At 37.1% G+C, this 23809-nt stretch overlaps 2 protein-coding genes across 3 annotated transcripts in view; one reads left to right on the top strand and one right to left on the bottom strand.

Moving 5' to 3' along the window:
* The window catches only part of LOC6570862, a 39115-nt gene that overhangs the window by 3673 nt on the left and 11633 nt on the right, over positions 1–23809 (bottom strand). The window contains exon 1 of one of the 2 annotated variants that reach the window (XM_043215609.1): positions 15645–16823. The exons of the other annotated variant lie outside the window; for it this stretch is intronic. Within the exon in view, the coding sequence (XP_043071544.1) occupies positions 15645–16200 (556 nt within the window). The 5' untranslated portion in view covers positions 16201–16823. Of the gene's footprint in view, positions 1–15644; positions 16824–23809 lie in introns of those variants that run through there. 2 annotated transcript variants of the gene reach the window in all.
* LOC6556683 (zinc finger protein 37) lies at positions 3740–6886 on the top strand. Its single transcript, XM_001985442.3, has 2 exons — positions 3740–5914; positions 5977–6886. The coding sequence occupies exons 1-2, from the start codon at positions 3784–3786 to the stop codon at positions 6504–6506; spliced, it is 2661 nt and encodes an 886-aa protein (XP_001985478.2). The 5' UTR covers positions 3740–3783; the 3' UTR covers positions 6507–6886.

Below are 23809 nucleotides of genomic sequence, written 5' to 3'. Positions count from 1 at the left end.
GCTGCTGCTGGTGCTCTTTGCTTGTCCTTTGTCCTTGGGGTTGGTAAACACGGCACCAAATTGCCGTTTAAATTTCTCCCCAATGTGTGCGCCCGACTGGGGCCAAGGCGTCCTTGAAGCATTATTGTGACTAGTGTTAGTTGCCCACCAGAACAGCTACTTCGAGAATACCTTGATCCCCGTTTTACCCATCCACTGGCCCAACTTTGTATATTTGAAGTTGTGGCTGTCGAGACAATGTCTGGAGGATTATCCGGTAGGCGTTAACTGCAAACTATACCTCCCCGTGGAGTCTGAACCATGTCAAACGCTTGAAGCCCCAAGCTTTATGCGTCTGCCAAGGTTTCGCTTGCAACGGGGAAATGAGCGGTGGCGGTGGCGGTGGGCGGGGCACTTCTCTCTTAACTAATTAAACTTGTTCAAGGTACATGTGTACATGCAAATATTTTTTGTCAAAATTACAACAACCTTTCAAACACACTGGTCTACTCCTAAACGTATGCTGTGAGAAAATTGCAATGTTTTTCTTTTGCTGCGGCATTGTGGAAACAAGAAAAATGATTATGAACATGTTGGCATGGCCAACAAGACATGCGAAAGGATGGTTTCAGTTTTTTTTTTTTTTTGGGCCTTTTGTATGCGCTGCCAAGAATTCTAGATGTAGCACAGCGAAATCCACATAATTCGCTTGAATAAATATGATTTATAACTTGTATAATTATTGTGAAATATATGTGATACTTTTCGTTTTTGTTTTAAAGAAATTTTATGGGGTTTACTAAAAATTAAGTATTCCAGAATGCATAAAATCAAAAGATACACAACAAATTTCCTTGAATAAGAATTTAAGATATTAAGCTATCCAGCTTTCAGAGCCCACCAGCGAGAAGTTTAATCTCATTTTAGATTTGTTAAAAAAGCAACTAGCAGCTAAATAAAATGAAATATTAAACTTTACTCGCGTTCAAAATGTAAATTTGTAAACTCTTAACGAGTTGAAGGCCTTTTCAGCTATTGCGCTTTAATATGATTCAGCTTAAGGTTTTAGACTATAAGTTAGCTTTATATAAAAAAGAAAAAAATAAAAGATAAGAGATACAAAGCCATTGAAAATTAGGATAACAATTCGAAGAAACTTTTTATTACATTTTTTTAGTGTCTTGCTTAAATTTTCATTGGCTTTCCTTTGTAGATTTGCTCATTTCGCTGGCTAGTTGTGTGGCGACATTCCCGTTAGTTTGCGTAGCTCATTTTAACTAACTGCTAAACTATTAGGAAAGTAACCCATCCATCTCAGACATGTTGGGGCACGCCACCGACGCACGGGGCGTGTGGGGGAATGGGGAATGAAGAAAAATTGCGGCATGTCAGTTAAAGGCACAACAACAATAAAAAGGACGAGAACAGACAGACAACATGAAGACATTGCCGCAGCAGCGAACACGCGCCAAAAGCATTCAACAACAACATTAACAAAGGGGACAGGAAGCAGCAGCAGCAGCAGCAGCAACAGCAGCAACAGCAGCAGCAGCCAGGATGAAAATGTAATAAGTGTGTCTATTTGTTCGCAAATATTTCATTTCCCGTGCCTTTATTTCACTTTTGGCCAGAAGCCGCCGCCTGTTCGACGCCCGCATTTTGCTTTTGTCTCACTAGAAAAATGAGCAATTCACGAAATGTCCAAAAACCTAACCGAAAAACTTAATTCAACTTTACGATAACAATGACCAAATATTTAGCTTTATGTTTTCTGTCTGCCAACTTCAGGTACAGGTAACTTTTGAAATATTAAGGTTGACATTGCTGATGATATCTCAGCTAATTAAGTATTTATTTATTTCATTATTTATTTGTGGTAATCTTTTAAGTGCTGGGTTTATCATGTTGTTTTATTCTATAACAACTAATTTTGAAGTTATTGTTCTTTCACTAATGTGTTAATTATGTATTGGAAAATAATATTTGCTAATCTTACTTTGGTTAAGTTATTGTATTGCATAATTTTCAATATGGCAGATGTAATTTTTTATATTTTAAACAAAAATTCAATTATTATACTTTAACGCATTTGCTAATTGCTAACTGAAAAATAATATCTGTTGATCTAAATATTTATACTTTTCTTTATTTATACATTTACAATTTAAAATGTAATCTCAAAAAATAAAATAAATATTTATCAATTATCACTTGAAATATAATATTTATTTTTCTTAATATTTAAACTTTAGTTTATTTACTTGATTATTATTATATTTAATTTATTTGTGAAAAGGAAATTTGAATTGCATTTTTTAAAATTTTATTTCAAGTATTTTCATATTAATGTTGAAGCCCAAAAAAGTGCAGTTTAAATATAATTCATGCAATGTATTTTTGATTTCTAAATCGAACTCCCAGAACTATTGGGATATTTATTGCTTGTCTGTTACGCGTAGTTTTTTTTAGTTGTCCATTTAACATTATTTGAGTCAAATGCCGCATAGGCAGTTAGAGTAATTTATGCAGTGCACAGCGCACATGTTGCCACAGCGTTAAATGTTATTAAAAACAATATAAACAACTTGCCAATGCGGGTGCGAGGAGGGCATCGTGGGGGAAGGGGGCTCGGGGTCGGGCTGAATGTTGTTTATGTGCGTGCGGCGGCGTCGATGGCGGCTGCGGCAGCGCAATGAAAAGTGGACCACAAAGTACCAGAGTTGCCAGGCAGCTCCAACAGCAACAGACTGTTTAGTATTGGGAAGGGAAGGAGTGGGAGAGGGGGCCGGGCACTGATGCGGCTGGCATTGCCGCAATTTTCAAATTGACTTTTGCACATGCTGCCCGGCGTAACGAAATGTGGCCAAACAATGTACACACAATTTGTGCTTGATAAAAAAAGAAAAAGAAAAACAAAAAACCAAACAAAACACAATAGGCTGTGCTAATATTTATGTATGTGTGTGTGTTTGATCTGTGTGGGGGGCATAACGGTTAACCACGAAGCAGCGCAAAAAGTCCAGGAAGTCGCAAACAGTGCGCATAAAAACAAGAAGAAAAATAACGGTGAAAGATGCAGTGGCGGCAAACACTTAAAACGTGCCAATTGTGAGCGTGAGTCGCATAAGTAAAATGTTTTTGGCCTGGCTGCCAAATATGCTTGGGTAAAAGTCAAATATCTATCAAAACGGCATTAGCAGCAGCTGCAGCAGCGCCTTTGAATATGTTTACATTTACGTTAGATTATCGCCAAACACTTTGAGTCGTAAATTTCGTTAAGTTTTTTTGCTATAAAAAAATCGATATGTTCATAAAACTACATAGGTTAACAGTGCTGCGCAGTCGATCAGTGCACTTAACAGCGCATCAGCTTTAATAAAGTTACAGTGCTGCCACCTTGTTTCAAATTATCAAGATATTCGGTCTGGCAATAATGATCACATTTGTTATTTATTATCTGGCAGCACGATTCAGTGAACCAAGTTCACTCAAACGTCATAATGTGCGCTCAAAGAACAAAAGAGACTCAGAGAGCAACAGAGCGTCAGAGCGAGAGAGCGTGAGAGAGAGAGAAAAAGAGAAAAAGAGGTAGCAAGAGCGTTCAACAAAAAATCTGCCAGCGGCGTCAGTGGATTTAGTTTTGTTATAGTAGCTTCAGTGGTGCGCGTTTTGCTCTGCTCTTGAAGCTATAATAATTATATATTTATTTAAACGAACAAAAAACACAAAAAAAAAATACATAGGAAAGAAGTGGAATTTATAAACAATAAAACTACAAACAAAATAATTGTTCGTATTATTGACATGCTAAAAATGACAAATGTGCCGTTGCCGAAAATGCTTAGATTCAGCAGCAGCAGCAGCAGCGGCAAAAACAGCGCAGCAGCAGCGAAAAAGACTCGGCATAATGGATTAGCCGCCGTCGCAGCTGCGTCGCTGCGCTGCGCAGTCGACGATACGGACGAATCCGATGAGGATTCTGAATCCGAACTGGATATCGAAGAGGTTCACGATGCAGATGCCGATGATGATGATGATGATGATGAGGTTGTGCTGCAGATCGACAGTGAGGACGAGGCTGAGTTGGAGGCGCAACGCATACGCCTGGATGATATTAAAGCAGCCGCCGCCGCCGCCGCAGCAGAGACGCAGGTCAGTAACGGTAAAGTGACGACGGCGTCGCGCAAACCGCGTGGGCGTCCGCCGGGCAGCACAAACAAAAACAACAACAAAAATCAGAATCAGAACCAGAACCAGAACCAGAACCAGCGAAACAAAAACAAACGCAAATACTCAAAGAGCAGCTGCGCAAGCGTTGCTGCCGCTGTTCCGCCCGCTCCCATCTGCGCCCCCGCTCCCTCATCGATTGTTGCTGCCAAAATATATGCGGATGAGAAAACGCATCGTCTGATTTACAGTTGCGTTGAGTGCTCCCTGCTCTATGGCGATGCTCAGGCGCTCGCCCACCACTGGCACGAGGAGCACCAGTCACGGATGAGGCAAACGTCAGTTAAACTGGAGCCACCTATCGAGCTGAGTGAGGGCCTCAAACTGAGTGACATGAAATGCTGTGCGCAACTTTTGTTGCTGAGGCGCAGTGCGGACGAGGATGAGGATCAGGATCAGGATCAGGGAGAGAGGGAACAGCAACAGCTGTTGTGCTCCACTTGCGATGCACAATTTGAGCAAGGCAAGCAGCTGCAGGCGCATCTCAGCGAGCAGCATGGCATCTGTAAGCTGCTGGTGCCCAAGCGGGAGCCCAGCGAACCCATGGTCAGCATACCATGTGATGGGGCCAGCAGTAAGTCAATGCCGGTGCCGGCAGTCGAGCTGCCAGAGACGCCGCCGCCGGAGAAGGAGACGGCGGATAAAGATGATCTCGCAATGATTAGTGCTATGGTGGCGGAAATAACAGCCGAGCGTAGTCCCAAGGTCAAGAAGATGGTTATCAAGCTGCCAGTGGGTAAGCGTGGAGGACGCACGCGCAAGACGAAGGAGCAGAAACCAAAGCAGGAGCAGCAGCTGGAGCAGGCAAAGCAAGAGCAGCAGGCGAGTCAAAATGGCAAACGCAAACGAGCACGCAAAGCACAGAAGCCAATCGAAGGGGGGAAGGAGAAGGAGGAGCAAGTGGAGGAGCAGAAGAAGGAGCAGCACGCGAAGCAAGATAAGCTGGAGGAAAAGCAGGAAATCAAGGAGGAAACAGAGCCGAGACGCGTGCGCAAAGCACGCAACTTTGTGGACTACGTGGTCGATGTGAAAGATGAGGATGATGACGATGACGACGACGAAGAAGATAAGGACACGGAGGCCGAGTGCACAACGCCACAAAATAGCTCCACAGATGACAGCCTTGCGGCTGCCTCCTCCATCAAGCGTGAATCCTCCGAGGAATCGCAGCGCAATGGCAATGGCAACGGCAACGGCAGCAGCAGCAGCGGCCAGCACACGTGCAACTTTTGCAGCAAACCCTTTCAGCGTTTCTCCCGACTGCAGGATCATCTGCGTCTCCACACCGGCGAGAAGCCGCATGTGTGTGGCCAGTGCGGACGGGCGTTCCGCCTGAAGATGCGCATGGTGGAGCACCAGATGCGCCATCGCACCGAGAAGGCATTCAAGTGCGAGCTGTGCGGTCTGCCGCTGGCCACCAAACAGGACATGACGCTGCATATGCGGCATCACAAGAACGATCGTCGCTACAAGTGCGATCGGTGTGGCAAGGGATTCGTGCGCAGCTCCGATCTGGCCATACACGTGCGCGTCCATACCGGCGAGAAGCCGTACAGCTGTGACCTGTGCGGCAAGGCGTTCCGTGCCCGCCAGAATCTCATCGTGCATCGGCGCACGCATCTCGGCGACAAGCCCATCCAGTGCGAGATGTGCGACAAGCGTTTCTCCCGCAAAATCGATATGCGTGTCCACATGCGACGGCACACGGGTGAGTCAATCTCTAGCTATCCGTTAAATGCACCTCGTCATTGACTTGGGATTCCTTTTAAGGTGAGAAGCCGTTTATCTGCACTGCCTGTCAGCGTGGCTACTCCTCCCGTGTCAACTTGCAACGGCATCAGCAGCGCGAACATGGCGGCGACTTAACTATAGTGCCGCAATCGAAGCAGCCGGCGCCAGCGAAGCCTGCAGCGCGTCGTCCGCGTCGCGAGAAGCTGCAGGAGAAGATTGCCGCGCAGGAGAAGCTGCTGAATGAGCTGAAGCGTAGCCTCAGTACGCTCACCGACATCGCCGAGGAGTCAGCGCCAGCAACGCCGGCAGCTGTTGAGGAGGAGAAGCACACCATAACGGAACTGTCCGCAGCAGATGCAGGCGCTGGCACTGTGGCGCAGGTGTCGGTTACAGTCTCGATGCACGTGGAGCCGGCGAAGGGGGACGACGATGAGGAGATCACCCCGGAGAAGGAGAATGCGCTGTCCAGCGGTTCAGCAGTGGACGCCGCATCCGGCAATGGCAAGACGAAGGCCAATCGCAAGATAACCAGCTACTTCACCGTTGTTGGGCAACAGGCGGAAATCTAAAGACTTATCAGCATCAAATCCAATCCAATCCAATCCAATCCACAAATCTTACTCATTAGCATTAAGATGCAAACTGTACTTGAAAACTTTCTAGTTTAGTTTGGACACCTCGCGCAGACTTGGAGACGATTTCACTTTCTTTATAAGCTTTTCAATTTTGCAGGGATTAAGTATTCTTCATATGTATACAAAACTTATTTTTACGAGGATGAACACACTAAGAAGCGATAGATGAAGAAGATGAACCAGCCAAGACAAAACACTTTATTTCGCATTTAATTTACCATTTAACGAACAGAAAAGACTACGTTTTAAAAGCATTAATTGTACGAAAGAAACAAAAAACAAAAACAAAAATCAAAAAACAAAACAAAAGAGAAAAAAACAAGAGACTGCAAAGAGTTTATATTTATACACATAATATGGACACAGAGTCAAATAATAAATGAAATATTGTGAAATATTTTAAGTACGATATGAATTGCAAAATGCTTGAATTGAAATGCTCAAGAACTAAAAAAACAAAACAAAACAAAACCATTCAACTTGAATTGCTGTGAATTTTTCTACATATTGTCTGACAAAATTCATGGCAACCGACTTGGATTAAAAAAAAGAAGATAAAACAAACAAACAATTTTACGTTTTCGTATTTTGTATTTACACAAACAAAATTCAATTTATTGGAATTATATTTGATATATGCGCAGAATATTTTGTAATTTGATGAAAAATAACATAAAGCAACTGAATTGCCAGTCATGAATAATGCAATTTACGCAATGTGTAAACTCTTTTAAACATTACACATACTCCAATTCCAAATTAAAGCTAGTTATACACAATCATTTATCCATATACATATAATTTATAAGAACTCGATGCATACCTAAATCATTTGAACACTGCTTACTATAAACTATACATACATGTTAAGCATAAAGTTCTTTTTTTTTAGCAACTCATTGAAAAAGATATATATATATATTTTTATATTGATCAATTCTCTCGAATCATAAGTTAAGGGAAAAGACAAGACACGCAAAAAGTCAGCGAACTTTGAACAAAAGTATCATTTGTAATTTAAGACAACGAGCATTTATACACACATAAAAATATTACTTACAACATATACAAACAGTCCAATGGAAATACATTGATTATTATTCTTAACAATTTCTGCATGCAATTATTGCTGTTGCTGCCAACCAATCAACCCTTGCCACAACCACCAAATGACACTGTGCAAATTTGGGGTGTGTTTCTTAGTATCTTGTACCTCTTTTGGCCTTTAGTTTTATTGTGCTGATGGCCGTCCAAGCAGCAGCTGCTGTTGCTGTGGTTGTTGCTTCAGTTGCTGCTGCTGCCAGGCCCTTTGTACATTTTTCAGTTGCTGGCTTCGATTCTGGGATCAGCGAAAGGGGGGTGGGTGTGCATACTGCGAGAGTGCAAAACTCAAGGTTATTTGTCATTTCCTAAATGGGGTAGTCTTTGGTCCTTGTACAGTCAAATATGTGCGATTAAAAGGGGTGGCACAGACAGAGAGACAGAGACAGAGAGAGAGAGAGAGAAAGGATCTGGTTCGGAATCAGCAAACGAATTGGAATCAGATTCAAGCTCTGCTAAAATAAAAAGAAAAGTCTTATTCAAAGTAGCAAGACGCTTAAATAAAGTGTATTTTGATTTCTTTTATGTCTCAGTGAATAATTCAAATGACTTTTATGTCCTATGCAAATTTTGGAGGCGTTGCACTTAGCCAAAATATTTATCGCTTGAATAATAACAAATAAAATGCAAATAATTTGGTTTTATGGAGCATTTATACAGTTCCCAATAGTTTATTCTTCATTCGATTTGAGTGTTCATTTATTGACTAGTGTGCATTAATTCGCAGTCTTTGCTTTATTATCATCAGAGCTTCGCAATGACAATTTACTTTGCTACATATTCATATATAACTGCATACATATATATATATATATATATATATATATTTGTACATGCATGCATTTATATATATATATATATATATATAAATGTATTTTTTTTTTTTTTTTAGACATCATATCGTTTGTAAACAAAAGCGAGCGAGAAACAAAAGCATGAAATCTACTCTTATTGTATTAAAAATCAGCGAAAACTAAAAAACCTCGCTAAGCAGAAAAAGCAAGAAGAACAAAAAGAAAATGGGCCAACAGCAGAACAAAAACACAATATTTTGGTTGCTGCATGCGCTGGCGATGCAATATTACGCATACGACGTGGTGCTGCCACAACAAATGTCTGCCTTACGTGTGTGTGTGTGTATGTGTGTGTGTGTGTGAGGCACAATGGCCAAAAAGATAGTAAACCTGACAGCTAACAGGCAGACAAGAGCATACACACACACACACACACATACACACAGTGGCAAACATACAGCGATTTTTATTGTACAAAAATATGCAAATTAAGTGTGGCGAGTTTTGCTGCCGTTGTTGTTGTTGTTATTTTTGTTGTTACTGTTGCTAGTGCTGTTCGTGTAGAAAGCGTAAAAAGCGCGCAGCAAAACCGAAACACAATAACAACAAATATGATTAAAAAAAAAATGTACCAACGTATACATATTATTTGGCTGACGGCTGTAGAAAGCACGCAAGCCGAAAAAAACGAGTATACGCCCCGTTGTACAGTCAACAAAGGCAACGCCAGCAGCACTGCTGCTGCTCTATGTGTGTGTGTGTGTGTGTTTGTGTGTTTGTGTGTGTGTGTATGTGTACGTGTCTGTGCTGATCGCTGCCTAAAGCCGCAGTCTCAGCCACAGCCGCAGCCCTTTTTTTTTTGGACTGTGTCAGCATTTTCACACTTTTATGCTGTTCCCTTTTAATTGAATTTCGTTTCAGTCTGCGACTTTGTCTGCCTCTTCATATATATATATTTTTTTTGCTTTTTGCTTTTTGCTTTTGCAGCTGTGGTTAATTTTAAAACTAGCCATAAAAGCCACACGCAGCGGCGATGACGGCGACAGCGGTAGAGACGGAGACGGAGACGGAGATGTCGACAACAGCGACGCTTGGCTTTTGTCGCCAATACAATTCACTAGCAAGCAAGTTCTTTCGCTCTTTACCTCTCTGTCTCTCTCTGTGTCTCTTTGTGCAAATGCGCTCTGGTTCTGTTGTGCTCTCTTTTGCTCTCTGTCTCTCTCTCTGTCTGCCTGATGGCTTGTTTGCTTGCCAAGTCGCGTTGCTCTTCTGCGCGCTCTGCTCGATGTTCTGCGTGCTGCCTGCTGCGCTGCTGCTTGCTGCTGCATTCTTTGTGCGGTCGTTAACATGCGGCGTCGTCAAACTGTGGAACATGTTTGCTTATTGTTGTTGCCGTTGTTGTTGTCTGGTAGCGTCTGCTATTAGTTCTGTGTTGCGTGAGAGAGTGTGAGTGTTAATTGCGCGTCGCATTTTGTTTTGTTTTGTTTTGTTTAGTGTGCGCTCTCCGCGCTCCGTTCACAATGTGAGCCGCTTGGGCAGCTGTCTAAAAGAGAGTGTCAGCTGTGTGTCGCTTTACAACACTATTGTGCGCGCGCAATATGTTTTGAAAGTATTTGAATTGGTAACGGTGCGTATGATTTATGTGAAAACGATCAGTCAAAAATAGTTGATTGATTATTTAGTAAGGAAGTGAATTACGACTCGTACAACTTGCACATCATTTTATAGTAACGATCAATAAAAAATTAAACATTTCGCTTTAGCTTATTTCATTTAACACGCTGGTTAATATTGCCTCATGTAAATTCTGTCTGGCTTTCATTCTTGCTTCCTCTGGTTGCAGGTAACGCAATTTAAAACCACTGCTGACAGCTCATTCGCGTACCAGAAAGCATTGCAATTATTTATCCATAAATCATAAAGTGATTAATAAATAAAAATCGCAGTTCATTTCCGGTGACAGCGAAAAGATAAACAAACAAACAGGCGAATAAACTAATAAACAGACTGATAAAAAAATATGCCCAATTCATAAATAAATCATAACTGGAAGACCATCATGCCAGTCCGACTGTCTGTTTAACAAACATTCATAAATTATGGAAAAGTAAACTCCAAAGTCAGCAGAGAGTCAAAAAAAAAAAAAAGCGACATTAACTTGGCTCTGCAGAGTAAATAATATTTAAAAAAAATGGCAGAGCTTGCAACTAACCGCTGCATGTGCATAATTTATAAAGCTAATTAAACGTGCATTTAACTAATTAAAAATATAGCGCGCTTCAATTATTGAAATATGCTGTAACTGCCCCTCGACCAATTATGATGATGATGGGCTGGGCTGGACTGCAGCAAATCATGCAGATTTACAAATTCGCAATTAAAATGGAACAGTTTTTTTTAACCATGCAATTTAAATATCCAATGCGCAACGTGGCGGATGCGTAATGCTAATCAAAATGTATATTACGTATACGGCAGCGTGATATTTGCATACTGGTGGGGTTTGGCATGGTGTGTTCGAGTGTGTGTTTGTAATGAAAGCAACTAATTTTGGGTATTGTCGATTTTTTGGCTTTTAGCGGACAAATACTAATTGACATTTGGCTATGAACGGCACAACGGGGGCGGTGTGCCCAAAAACCTTGTGATAGGGCCGTGTGGGGGTTGGTGGCGGGTGGTGGAGTGGTTAGCTAACAGTAAATGCAATGGAAAAACAGTTTCAATTAAGCAATTAGCACCATTGAAACAAATCCAACACGTTTTGTGGCTTATGAGCTGAAGCATCATGTCGACTTCGGTTAGCCAAGCTGACTGTTTTTGTGTGAGCCACGTTCGCTGTTTAGTTATTGGGCCTGTTACGGGGTATTAGCAAAAGGCAAACTCAATTTTAGTTACTGTTGCTAATTTGGCATTTACTAAGCGCTCTTACGTTGTGCGTGTTGCCCCCGCTGTCTGCCACGCCGTTTCGCGCTGCTCTTGCGTTTTGGTTGGGTTTTTATTCATTTAGCATATTTTTGCGAATTTTGCGTTTGATTCAATAAAGCAACAAATTGGGGAAAATAACAAATAATTTTAGCATGTGTGTGTATGTTCCTGAATATATATGAATACATGTGTGTATATTTGTATATATAGTAGATATTTATAGATATATATACATTTATATATTTACTATTCTATATAATCCGCTTAAAAGTGTTGCAAGCTGCGAAAAACGTTTTATTTATATAGAATGAAATAAATGAATTGACGTCAAAGCAGCTTAGAGGAGCTAAAAGCTAAAGAGGGGGTTTCGGGCAAGTGAAATTCACATTTAATACCCATATGACAATGATGACGTTGTTGCTTGTGATGATGAATATTAATATAGCATTGCCATTGCAATTGACGCTTTATTAATAACGTGCAAATTTAATCAATGCCTAATTTAATTAACAATTCGCAGCTTTATTTGCCAACCACTCGAACTTAATTGAGGTGCGGGAGGATAAGCGACGCAAAAGTTTATCAACTGAATTTCGAGGGGATTCATTTTGCACATATGCCACACAAGAGTGCTCAGAAAAACTCCTTAATGATTTAAGTCCGAATATCGCATTTTAAACAGATACATTTAATATACAGATATTGTGGTATTTGAGAAAAAAATACCTGAGTAAATACTATATACAATAATGGGAGACTTTATTAAATTAACATATTTATTAAGGATATAAAAAATTTAAAATATTAATATGATTTAATTTATTTCATTTCAGTTGTGAATTTTTGATTGGACTTTACAGCTTAAACATTCATTAAACATTTATTCTTCAGCGCTTGTTTAAACAGTTAAGCTTAAAAATAACAAAATAAAACTATCAAAAAAGCAGCTGCAATAAAAACGAAACCAAATCAGTTGATAAAAAAAATAATAATAAACAACGATACGACGCCCGCAGCAAACAACCAAACAAGAAGGGCAACAACAACAACTCCCACAAAGATAAACAACTCATTAAAACGAAATTAAACAGCCGTGAACCGAAAAATGTCACTCATACGCACTGTAACATCGGAGACAATGCGTACAACGTTGCGTATAAGTGACGCTGCTATATTTGTCGTATATCTGTATATACTTATACTCTGTAAGAGGTTATGTTAAACTCGTCACGTGTATGCCGAAAAAATACAAAATAATAAAGTGTATACAATTTTACAGTCTTAAAGTAATTTTAATGAAACTTCTGTGCAGCTGATGATTGTTTGTGACGTACTTGCTGATAATTTTAGCATTGTCAAATTTACTACTACACTTTATTGTTATGTCTTATATTAAGAGAAGATTATTACTGTGTGCATATTTTATTAAATCCAAAGCCTCAACAATAGTAAACAATCTACTGACGAAAGCATATTCAATCCTCGAAATTGCTGTCATAAATTTTTTTTTTAGGATATGTAACTATTTGAAAAATACAAATTACTATTTGATGAATTATTATTAATGATAAATTATATGTGTGTAAGAGTATTTATTTTATGGCATATTTAAGTGAATTTTCTCGAAGCGGCAATAACACATAATTAACAACAGGAATCAACAAAATATTAAATATTTGCATAACAATATCAACAAAGGCCGAATTCTAAATGGTTCAATGACTATATTTATTTCACAACCTAGTAATATATTTAAATATAGCTAAGATTCAGCACTGGCAAATATCAGAGAAGTGCTAAGTGGATTTCGTGCTATATATCAGCCTTTGAATTTTATCGCTGCCAACGCCCAAAATGTTTATTTGATTTGTTTTGTCTCTTGGGTAAGTCCAGCCATGTTTCAAGCTTTCAAGTTAGCAGAAAGTATTCAGAAGTGTGATTGATGATGCACATGTATTGCTGGAGCTTGTTCTCTAGAAATTACCACTATTTACTATTTATATTTTCTACTTTCGGAGCAAATTATTAAGCAAGAGTTTTAACTCTTTGCTGATTTTAAATGTCTATTTTGCCCTTTCTCAGTTGACAAAATACTTATAAAATAAATAAGTAAATATACTAATATACTATCTCGACCATATATTCAATAAATATAGATGAAAAGTAGGTAGAGTATAAAGTAGAATACATAATTCATAATTTTATATTAACAGCCAAACATATTTTACTTTTCGAATATGCTTTGAATTCGAATTCTTAATACATCGTGTTATGTCTGGCAAGCTTATTGCTATGTTGGCTCTGCTAAAAAATCTTGTTCATTGACAAAAAAATACATTTCTCGTATTTCTATTCAAACAATGCATTTTTCGTGTTTCCATTTAAACAATAGGAATACCGTAATTTTGGAATATCTTTTGTAATGCATATAGAATGGCCTAAATTGCATAGTGCCGTTATCGTGTCCATTCAAATAGATATCGTTCATTGACTTGATGCAAACACTTGATATGGCCCCCTTTGCACTTGAGCTTTGGAGTGTTGTCTGCATTTGATGCGTTGCATCTCGATCAAGGCCCAAATCAAATGCTGGCTAATCAAAACGAAAGTAGCCCACGGACTTGGCTCTTGGCCATACGCAAATAAACAAACGAACAATTGCGAAGACGATTCTTTTGTCGGTAGTAGAACAAAGCAATCTTAATTAATAAACACAAATCTGCAGTGTAATCGAGCCCAGAACTGGGCAAACAACACTCGAGTTTTGGAGTCTTGATGTCTTAGTGTCTTGTTACTGAAAATGGGCCACTTGACTGAAGCCTTAATTAACTGGAAATGTTATGTTTGCTTTTGGCTGGCAAACAAAAGGCAATCCCAAAGGGTCGACTCTGCCAACGAAACAGATGAGAGCCAAATGCATTTGGTTATCTGCTCCCTCGCTGTGAGAGTGTGTGGGTGAGTGTGTCTGTGTGTATGGGTTTAATCATTGCAGCTTCGAATTTATCAGCTAATTGCCTTATAATTTATAATTAGAACATGGCCAGAGACAAATTATGATGGTAGCCTGAGTGCCTGGTAACAACTTCTGTTTCTGTTTCTGTTTTCAATGCCCACAATTATTTGGCAATTGGCAAGACAAATAAACAGACAGAAAGCAAATTTGTTTATTTATCAAGCTGTGAAATATTTGTGAAATTCTATTCTCTACGCTTTAATATGTACTCAAGTCACAAGACTCGATTTTCACTGCTTGCTGCTCGCAGTCCAAATAAATAGCGCTAAAATTTCAAATTATTTGAATTAGTTTTGCTGCCGTGTCTAATTCTGAGTCATTCTTCGACAGTCATTATCGTCATCATCATCATCAGCTTCATTCCCATGATCATCTTCGTCAGTCACTTTGAGTGTTGCTTTCGGTTTTAGTTGAATTTGGCTCCTAACTTTTTGCCCGCAGACTTTGCTCTGGTATTTTGTTTATTTGTTTGAGTGTGTTATTTGTTGTTGCCCAAATACCCTGCTCTCCTTTAAACTGACTGGCACTGAAATTGTTTAAGTGCCTCAACTCTTAAGCTGAATCACCCATGAGCTATTGATAAACTCATCTGTGTACAAAAAGTACTCATAAAGAGCACATTTAGATCTTAAACTGATTGCTCTCTTTATGAGTCAGATTGTTGATTTTATGCAGCTACTTTAAATTGGCAACTGCCTTCTGGCATTCATTTAAATACTTGCTAATTAAAAATGGAAAGGGCATATCTATAAACTGCATTAAAGAAAGTTGAATTACCAGTATATTTATTATACTAATTTCATTGCTTCCTTACCACTTGTTATACAATCCATGCTGTTTTATGGTGAAGGTGGAAATTTTTTGCTGGTCGAGGTAATCCAAAATCGATGTTGACTTTGACTTCAACATATATGAGCATGTGTTCAAGTCCCTATGTCAATAAAATCATTATGTGCATATCAATTAAACGCTCTCAATGCATTTATTCAAGCTAGCTTAAGACAATAAATTGCATGTTATTATTCCAATGCTGGCAGATTTGACAAATCGATAAAGCATAAATTAAGAATGCAAAATTTGGAATGTAAGAGAAATGTGCGACTTGCCAGAGTATGTTAAACTGGCTTATTTGAAAACCAACCGCGTTAAGAAAAATCTTCAATCATATCAAAGTTGCTTCCACATTGCGTATACGTAATGTTGCTAAATAGAATAATCAAGTATACGCGAGGCACTCACATGAATTCTTCCACTGTTGAAACTTGTGATACAGGAAACAGGCGCATATGAAGAATATCACAAAGACGATAAGCAGCGTGAGAATGACCCCAATCCAAATATCGCTGACCACATGGAAATCATCATCGTTGCCGGTGTAAATCCGCGAGCCGTGCGCTATGTGGGGGGGCGGGGCACGTGCCGCGGGTATGACATCGCTGAAGAGCAGGTCGTCGGCTACATCGGCGACATCGGTGGCTGAGGCGCTGCCACTCAAATTGATCTCGACCTCCTGGCGATCGATGGTGAAGTTGCCCAGCGCCGAGTCCAGGCCAAGAGCCAGCTGCTCCAGCTTATTGATTAATACCGAATAGTTGCTGGGCAGATCGAAGCCATCCAATTGAATTTTCTCGGCACTGTTGGTGGCATTGGCCAACGATGTTGTTGCTATAGTAACATTCATAGCCGTGGCATTGATGCTGGGCTCCGTGACAATTGGGGCATTCTCGAGGCTTTTATCTTCTAGACCCGCTAGAATGTTACCCGTCAAATTGAGAGCCTTGAATAATTCGACCATTTTGTAGGCACTCGAAACGATTAAGGTCACTTGTTGTATGTGTTTTTTTTTTGTTATTTTATTTTAATAGTTGTTGTCGTTGTTGCTAATAGTTTTCTGTAGGTGGTGGCACACGCGTTCTGTGGTTCAGCTCGGAGGCTGTTGCTTCATTTCGCGACTGAAAACCGCCGACGAGTGTAAAGTTGCAAATTTGCTGTGGCGCTTTTTGTCGACAGCCTCACAGCGTATTTTTTTTTATTATTTATTATTTAGTTAACAGTGTTTTATTTTTGTTTTTTTGCTGATTCGTTTCGTATTTTATGTGTATGAGATTTTTCACTTTTCAACTAATTGTGTTAACGCGTTTGTGTTAATTCGCCATACGCATCTGCTGCGGCTGTTGTGGCTGCGATTGCGGCTGTATCTTATAGATACCGTGTACTCGCACTCCGGTTAGCATTGTGCCTCGGTTGCTCTCGTTGCTTATTTGTTGTACAAATATTGATAGTGGCTATTAAACTCCTTTGTGGATTTATCTTAGCAATAAACGTTTCTAAATAAAGTATTGGACTCGGTATTCATATCTCGGGCTCGTATCTCTCCGTAGCTGTACCACACTCACTCACAAAACATCAATCACAGTCTACAAAATATACATATATATGTGACTTTATTGATTTGCAAAGTTGATTTTTCAATGCTATAAAATCATGGAGAATCGTGTTACTTAGTTTAGGTCGTGCTTGTGCTTTGCTCTGTTTCATTTACGGTCCTCTCCCATGAGAATGCATCATTAAAATCTCTCTCCTATTTGACTTAACAATTGTCAGCTACATGCCAAGACTCACTGAGGACACACGTGCATTGTCAAGGTGCAGCACAATTTGAGACAACTGGGCAATACATATACTCGTACGTAAAGTATTGAAAGCTTAGTGTTTAACTTATTAAATATGATATATAAGTGATAAGCTTTTAATCTGATTTTTATAAGGTGCTTAATGTCTGTTATGAAATATTACCAACCAAATATGAATAGAAGTTGGGAACTTTGAAAGCTTTGGTTTTTATAACATGTTTAATGTTTGTAAATAATAAACAAATATACAAATAGAAGTTAATATTAATTTGATTTTTTAATGAAGTTTAAAATCTGGCTTAAACTAAAAATGAAATGAAAATAATATATTTAAAATATTTGTTAGCAGTAGCTGGAACTATATATGTATATAATAATCTTGCATGGCTCAATGCCTGAAATTAATAACAATGATATATTTGAATCTTAAGAAATTAAAGTAAATTAATTTTCAGGCATTTCAATATTTTTTTACAAATTTAAATGTTGCAATAAATTAATAAAAACTGAAATTACATTTCTCAGAATATAAATTGAATGTTTGGTATTGTATTGTACGTTAAATATGTTAAAATATTTTTTTAAATTGATTTAAAATAATTAAAACAATATTTATAAAATATATATTTAGCTCTTGATCAACACTTTTGCGCCGTATTTTATAAACTAGTTTTCATATATTAATTGCCTGAAGTATAAATACGTATTACAATAGGTGTTCGTTTAATTCATATTTTTTATTTATACCATTTTTTATATATTTTCTACAAGCGAGTCGTCAACTCGTCTAACATATCTTTTCCAAATTGGTTTCAATTGCAGCTCATAAAAAATGAATGAGTTGTCACTCATTAAGAGACTTGCATTTATTATTATTGTCTCTGTCCTCCCAGCTAAATGTAGTTATAATTTGTTTTTATAATACAGGCCATAAAGGGTGTAATTAATTAATGGTGCGTAAATAATCTAGTGGAAAATTTCAAAACGCTTGACTTGCAAACTAAACAACAGAAACAGAAAAGTTGAATTGCAGGCCTCGGAAAAACACCCATTGCCATAGTTTGTAGCTTACAAAGCAAACAGAGCACGTGATTTGATGATCACAGTTTAGATGAACCCAATATTACAGTTAATTGAAGTGCACCTCAAATAAAAAGATATAAGTAAATGAGCTTAAAATTGCATTCCTAACATATTCAAGTTTTTCACTGCTTCAACATAAATTTGTATTTATCTTTTAAATTTCTTTTATCAATTTGCTTTCTGTTGAATAAAAGCAATTGAACTTATGAATTATATTGGCAAAAAACAATTTTATCAGGCATTACTTATAAAGGATTGTCATATTTGAGATACAGCAAATATTGCTGCAAGCAAATTATATCTTAAAATGTAAATGCCACAGATTATGCAAAGTGCACTCCAAAGATATTAAATTTTCACAATTTTCACTTAAAATTATTGTGCTCAACTTGCTTTCCATTCGATAAAATCAATTTAAAATATTGCACCTGTAACTTGATCGATAACATTTCATATTTTTGAAATGATATAAAAACATTAATTGCACACTAATTTTGCAATTCAATTTCAACTAGTCGGTTTGTATTCTTGGAGCTTATTCTCAGCATTGTTAAAGCACAAAAACAGTTTCATTGGGTATAATTTATAAAGAAATAAATAATACAAAACAAATGAATGGAAAACGGAGCAATGAAACAGCACGCGAAATGGGAAAGCAGGAAACGATTGCACACCATTGATTTATATCAAATATTTATGAATTACTAAATAATCCATAAGTATATGACACTATAAGTATTTTATAAATTTGTGATTTTATGTCGAATTTGCTTACATTTTGTTTTAATACTGCGTTGTCCGCACATATAACAAACAAATTCTGTTGTTTTGGCGCCAATTTCATTGCTAGGCCGGCAACAATTAATTTGCATAAGTGATTTCAATATAAAAGCAATACAAATTTCACGACCCTAACATGACCCCTATTAACAAATTTGTTTTCGAATTTGAACAACTCGCGGCGAACTCGTAATTTCGTTTATTATTATTTTAAATTCTCAATATAGTTGTTTATTTATTTTTTATTTTACAGTTTGAACCGAACGCCCGCGCTTGTTAACAACAATTAAAAACTGTTCCGTAGCGTGCAGCAATTACGGGCAAGTTAAATGCAAAAAGTTGTTGTTAACGTTAACGTTAACTTGCCGCCGACTGCGCTGCCAGCGACGCAGCTGCAGCGCCTACAGCTGCGGTCTAAGTACAAGTATCTGTATCTGTATCTGCTCTGTATCTGGACAGGGGCAGGTAGCACAAGGCGCAAAACAAGCAATGCCAAGCAAAGAGCCCGAACACAGCTGACTACCGACTACTGACTGAGCTGTCGTCGCTTTCTGTCTCTGTATTTCTGAGTCTGTGTGTGGGTGAGAGTGTGTTTGTGTTTACTGTATCTGTATCTGATGTGAAGACGCCGCAAAAAATTAAATATACTGAAACAGCGCAACGGGGCCGTCCAGACACATACCCTAGGCACATCGAGCACACCGTCAGTGTTTTCACTATCGGAAATGAATTAGAAACAATAACAACAACAGTGAAAGAAGAGCTGCTATCCGAAGAATAAATACGCTTGTTTACATGCCAATTTCAATTGTTTATTGTGATCTTGAGCAAACTGAAGTCAACCACTCAACTATGTAATATAAAGATTCATGAACGTGAAAGAACAATTTATCAACTCAGCTTGCAGTTCTGATCAAGAACCTATGCACAAACAATATGTTACACACGCTGTGAGCAAGGCATAAGGCCTGCTGTGAGGGCAGAAGAAATACATGTATTCAAAACAATAACAAAATAGTGCAAATTGTAGCGATAGCAAACAAGAAACGAGGCGACGTACTTTTATTTTTGCAGCTACTTATTTTTGTAAATTCCTTTGAATGGCAATTCAAATTCGCTGAAGTATTTCTTTTAACTGCATTTGTAATAATTGCCTGGCAAATGATTTTTATTACGAATATAATCAGTTAATGTGCTGCACGAGCTTTTAAATTTTCTAATATATGGTCGTTTAAAATCATGTGCTTAAAGTCCCCTCGGGTGAAATCAGATATATATATATATATTTATATATATATCATTTACATTTAATTGCGTGCATTTATTTATTTAAAATTGCCAATTTCACGCACAATTTTCGATGTGTTAATTTTATTGAGCACTAAACTGAGCATGAAGAACTTATTGTATTAACAATCTGTAATGACTTGGATGGGTAGAAAATAAGGCAAATTGAACTGTTATATTTAATTATAAAGTGAATCGCTTCTAAAGGCATGTCACTGATTTTATGTCTAATATTAATTTTATTATTAAGCTGAAACGCTTTCAATGGCAGTTAAATGTTTTTTTTTTCTCTGGAATAATTAGTCAAATAAGTTGTTATTAATTTTATTGTTATTATTATTATTTTTACTTATATTATTATTAGAGTGCTTCTTTTGTTTGTAAAATCTCAAAATCTGCATTTTGTGATTAATTAAAGTTTCAAATATCCTTAGAAGTCTTACCAAAAACTCAGTGACACACAATATTGAAAATTATATTTGTGTTATTTGTAAAGTATTTAATAGTCAAGCAATGCTCTGGCTAGGCGGGTTTATTAAAATGAGCATTTAATTATTTTGTGCAAATTCATAACCGAAATACCGTTTTACTATTTGCGCTGCATTTGTGGCTGCAATATTAAAATGCGTGTAATGGGGCATATTCAACAATTGTTGCATGCAAATTGTGGCATCGTGGCATAATGGCTTCAAAGGCGTGACCATAATTATATTAAAACATACAATCACAATCATAACATTCACGCTCGATACTCGTAATTACACTCGTTTCATATTCAGCATACTCATTTTATGAATTCGCATTGTTTGCGTAAGCTTGCAAATGATTATTATTTGAACTTTTTGCCAGCGAGTTAAATGGTTGTAATTTTAATATTTGCATGTTTAAATCTGCAATTGACTCGACTCAGTTAGTTGGCAATAAATTCAGTACTTAATATACCCTCTGGTTATGTGTCTGGATGTGTATAGAAGGTATGTGGGTTTATGGAAAGAATGGCAAAAACACAATCTTTTAAAATGAGAAAAATACTAAAAGAAAATGTATTAAATATTATATACTTTTTAAATATTATAAAAAAAATATAGTAAAATATTTTTACTTATATAAATACATATTCATTTATGGGTGGGCACAAGGTATTACCTAGTCGTTCCCTCCCGACAATTAAAGTAGTATGCTGCTCGTATTTGTGTCTTGCCCTCAAATCAATTAACATTCTACACAGCTTAGTAGAACATGATATGTGTTATCAGGTTGTCGCTCGATCGATTAAAGTACGTAAGATCGAATATTATTTGCACGTGGAATAAATACATATTTAATCCTCGGGGCAATCCCAAATGTTCAGAGATCACACATTGGAATTTAACCAGTTTCTCAACTTGACTGCTTTTATAATATCAGATATACATAAATTTAATTTATTTTATTAAGTATAATAACCAACTTTAAATTCATTAATATGATTTAAATAATAGGAAATAGAATTTAAAATTGCTCAATTTAATTCGTATGCATAAAAGTGAAAAAATATATGTAGTAAATATACATGTACACTATAATATACATCATTGTTTTCAAACAATTAAAATCATGTATAATTTAATACTCAATTACACTCATTAATGAATATGGGCTAAGCTCTATTTAAAATGCGCATATAACATAATTAATGGAGAGCGTAGGTACATAATAATAATAATAATAATAAACTTCAATGCACTCGCTTCAAGAGGTCGTTCGGAACTAATTGATATATTGTACAAGTTAATGATTTATAAAACAAAGGTGTTTAATTGGCGTACAAATAATATTAAATAATTTTTACGTAGTATTGATTATTGTTAGTGGAAAAATTGATACAAATAATCGATTGCTCAGATTATGGAACTTTGAGATACATCACCATACGATTAAGTTCATTTAAATTTTAGAAAGACTCCCCATGTGTTCATAATCTACTTATAATGTTTACTTTGTTCGCCTATGCAGGTATTTGTTATGTATTTATATAGTAGATTTGATTCTTAACCCACTTATTGTGCCTAGCCTTAAGTCCACAGATAAGATACCTGATTCTGTGAGTATTCACTTGATTTATAATTGTTCTGCATTCTATGGCGATGGATGCTTATCTGAAGTGCTCTTTATTATCTTAACAACTTAAATGCCGGACTGCCATTTGGCGTAGATCAAATGGGACAAAGTACGGCGCTATATGTATTATTTATTGCGGCATTGATTGCATTTTGTATACAACCATTTGACTTGTACAATTGTGTAAATATATATTAAGTGAAGTGTGCAAATGTGAGAATTAAGTGTTTGAACTAAACCGCAAAATTGCCGTAAATATTAGCAAATTTCAGTTACAACTGGTTTTAACTAAAACAACACAACACATTCTAAAGGTACTAATTGCAAGATAAGAGCCTGCTATAAATGTTCTAATTACAATATTTTATTATTTAGACTCAAACTTGCTATAATCCGTACTGAATTTCAGTTGTTGAGCACGAGGACTTCAATGGTTTGTGTATACACTAAAATACAGGAGATCGGCACTTTGTGTCCCATAATACCAATCAACTAATCCGACTGCTGATTCAATATATGTACATAATATTTGGTGGTTTGTGTCCACGCTAAAAGTACATATTTCCAATGAGAAATTCTTCAGAGGTTCAGAGGCTTGAGAAAAATTGCAACAACAACAACAACCGGTAGATACTGTTTTTCTGCAAGTCATGGACATAACAAAAAAAAGGGGGCCAATGCACATTAAAAACATTTTTAAAATTGTTCTTTGTTATTGTTATATTCAGGTTATAAGAGTCAACAGGTGCAAACTGGTTATTGGAATTGGTTGCGCATGCCCGAAATAATCGGACTTAAAAACATACATAAACTGATCTTAGTCACGGGATTCACTCAGCTCACATGATATATCTCCGCATTCCCAGTTACAGTTCAGCCTATTGGCCAACTTTCAGTCAATTCCAGCGCCAGACAGTCTAGCTTCTTTTTGCGATAAGTTACAGTGATAAGAAAAATGCATATGTCATTATTTGAATAGAATACATTGTAAATCTATCAGTGAACTAGCGCAGTGCTGTGTAACTTGCCTATCTGAGGAATTTTCACAAAATCAACGTAGATTTATATCTGAGTCATGATTATTATTAGCTGCTTGTGTTATTGACCTTTTGGACAGCTGAGCGTCAACTTTAACAACGATTAATACAGTTAAATTGCTTTAACAAAACGTCATCATTGTTTGCACCGGCTGGAAATCAACACGAGCGCAGGGCAGAGCATATATATATATATATATATATATTTGGTTTTTGGTTTTTTCGTAAAAGCTTACAGCTTATAAGCGAGGTTAGTAAGAGTATTGTCTTGAACTGTGAAGAGTTATTTTGCGAGATAACCAAGTTGGTTACATTTACTACAAAGAAAATAAAATGGATTATATATATTCAATATTTAATTAATTTCATAAATTCTGTTTTAAAATTATATGTATTTTATATAAATTAAAGAATATATATACACATTTACTATATACACAAATTACTTAATTCCATATGATATCTAAACAACAGTTTATATTTG

Source organism: Drosophila grimshawi, unplaced genomic scaffold (genome assembly GCF_018153295.1).
Source record: "Drosophila grimshawi isolate 15287-2541.00 unplaced genomic scaffold, ASM1815329v1 contig_44, whole genome shotgun sequence".
In the NCBI taxonomy this organism is placed as follows: domain Eukaryota; kingdom Metazoa; phylum Arthropoda; class Insecta; order Diptera; family Drosophilidae; genus Drosophila; species Drosophila grimshawi.
Note: the sequence above shows the minus strand (reverse complement) of the source record. Positions and strands in the feature narration are given on the sequence as shown.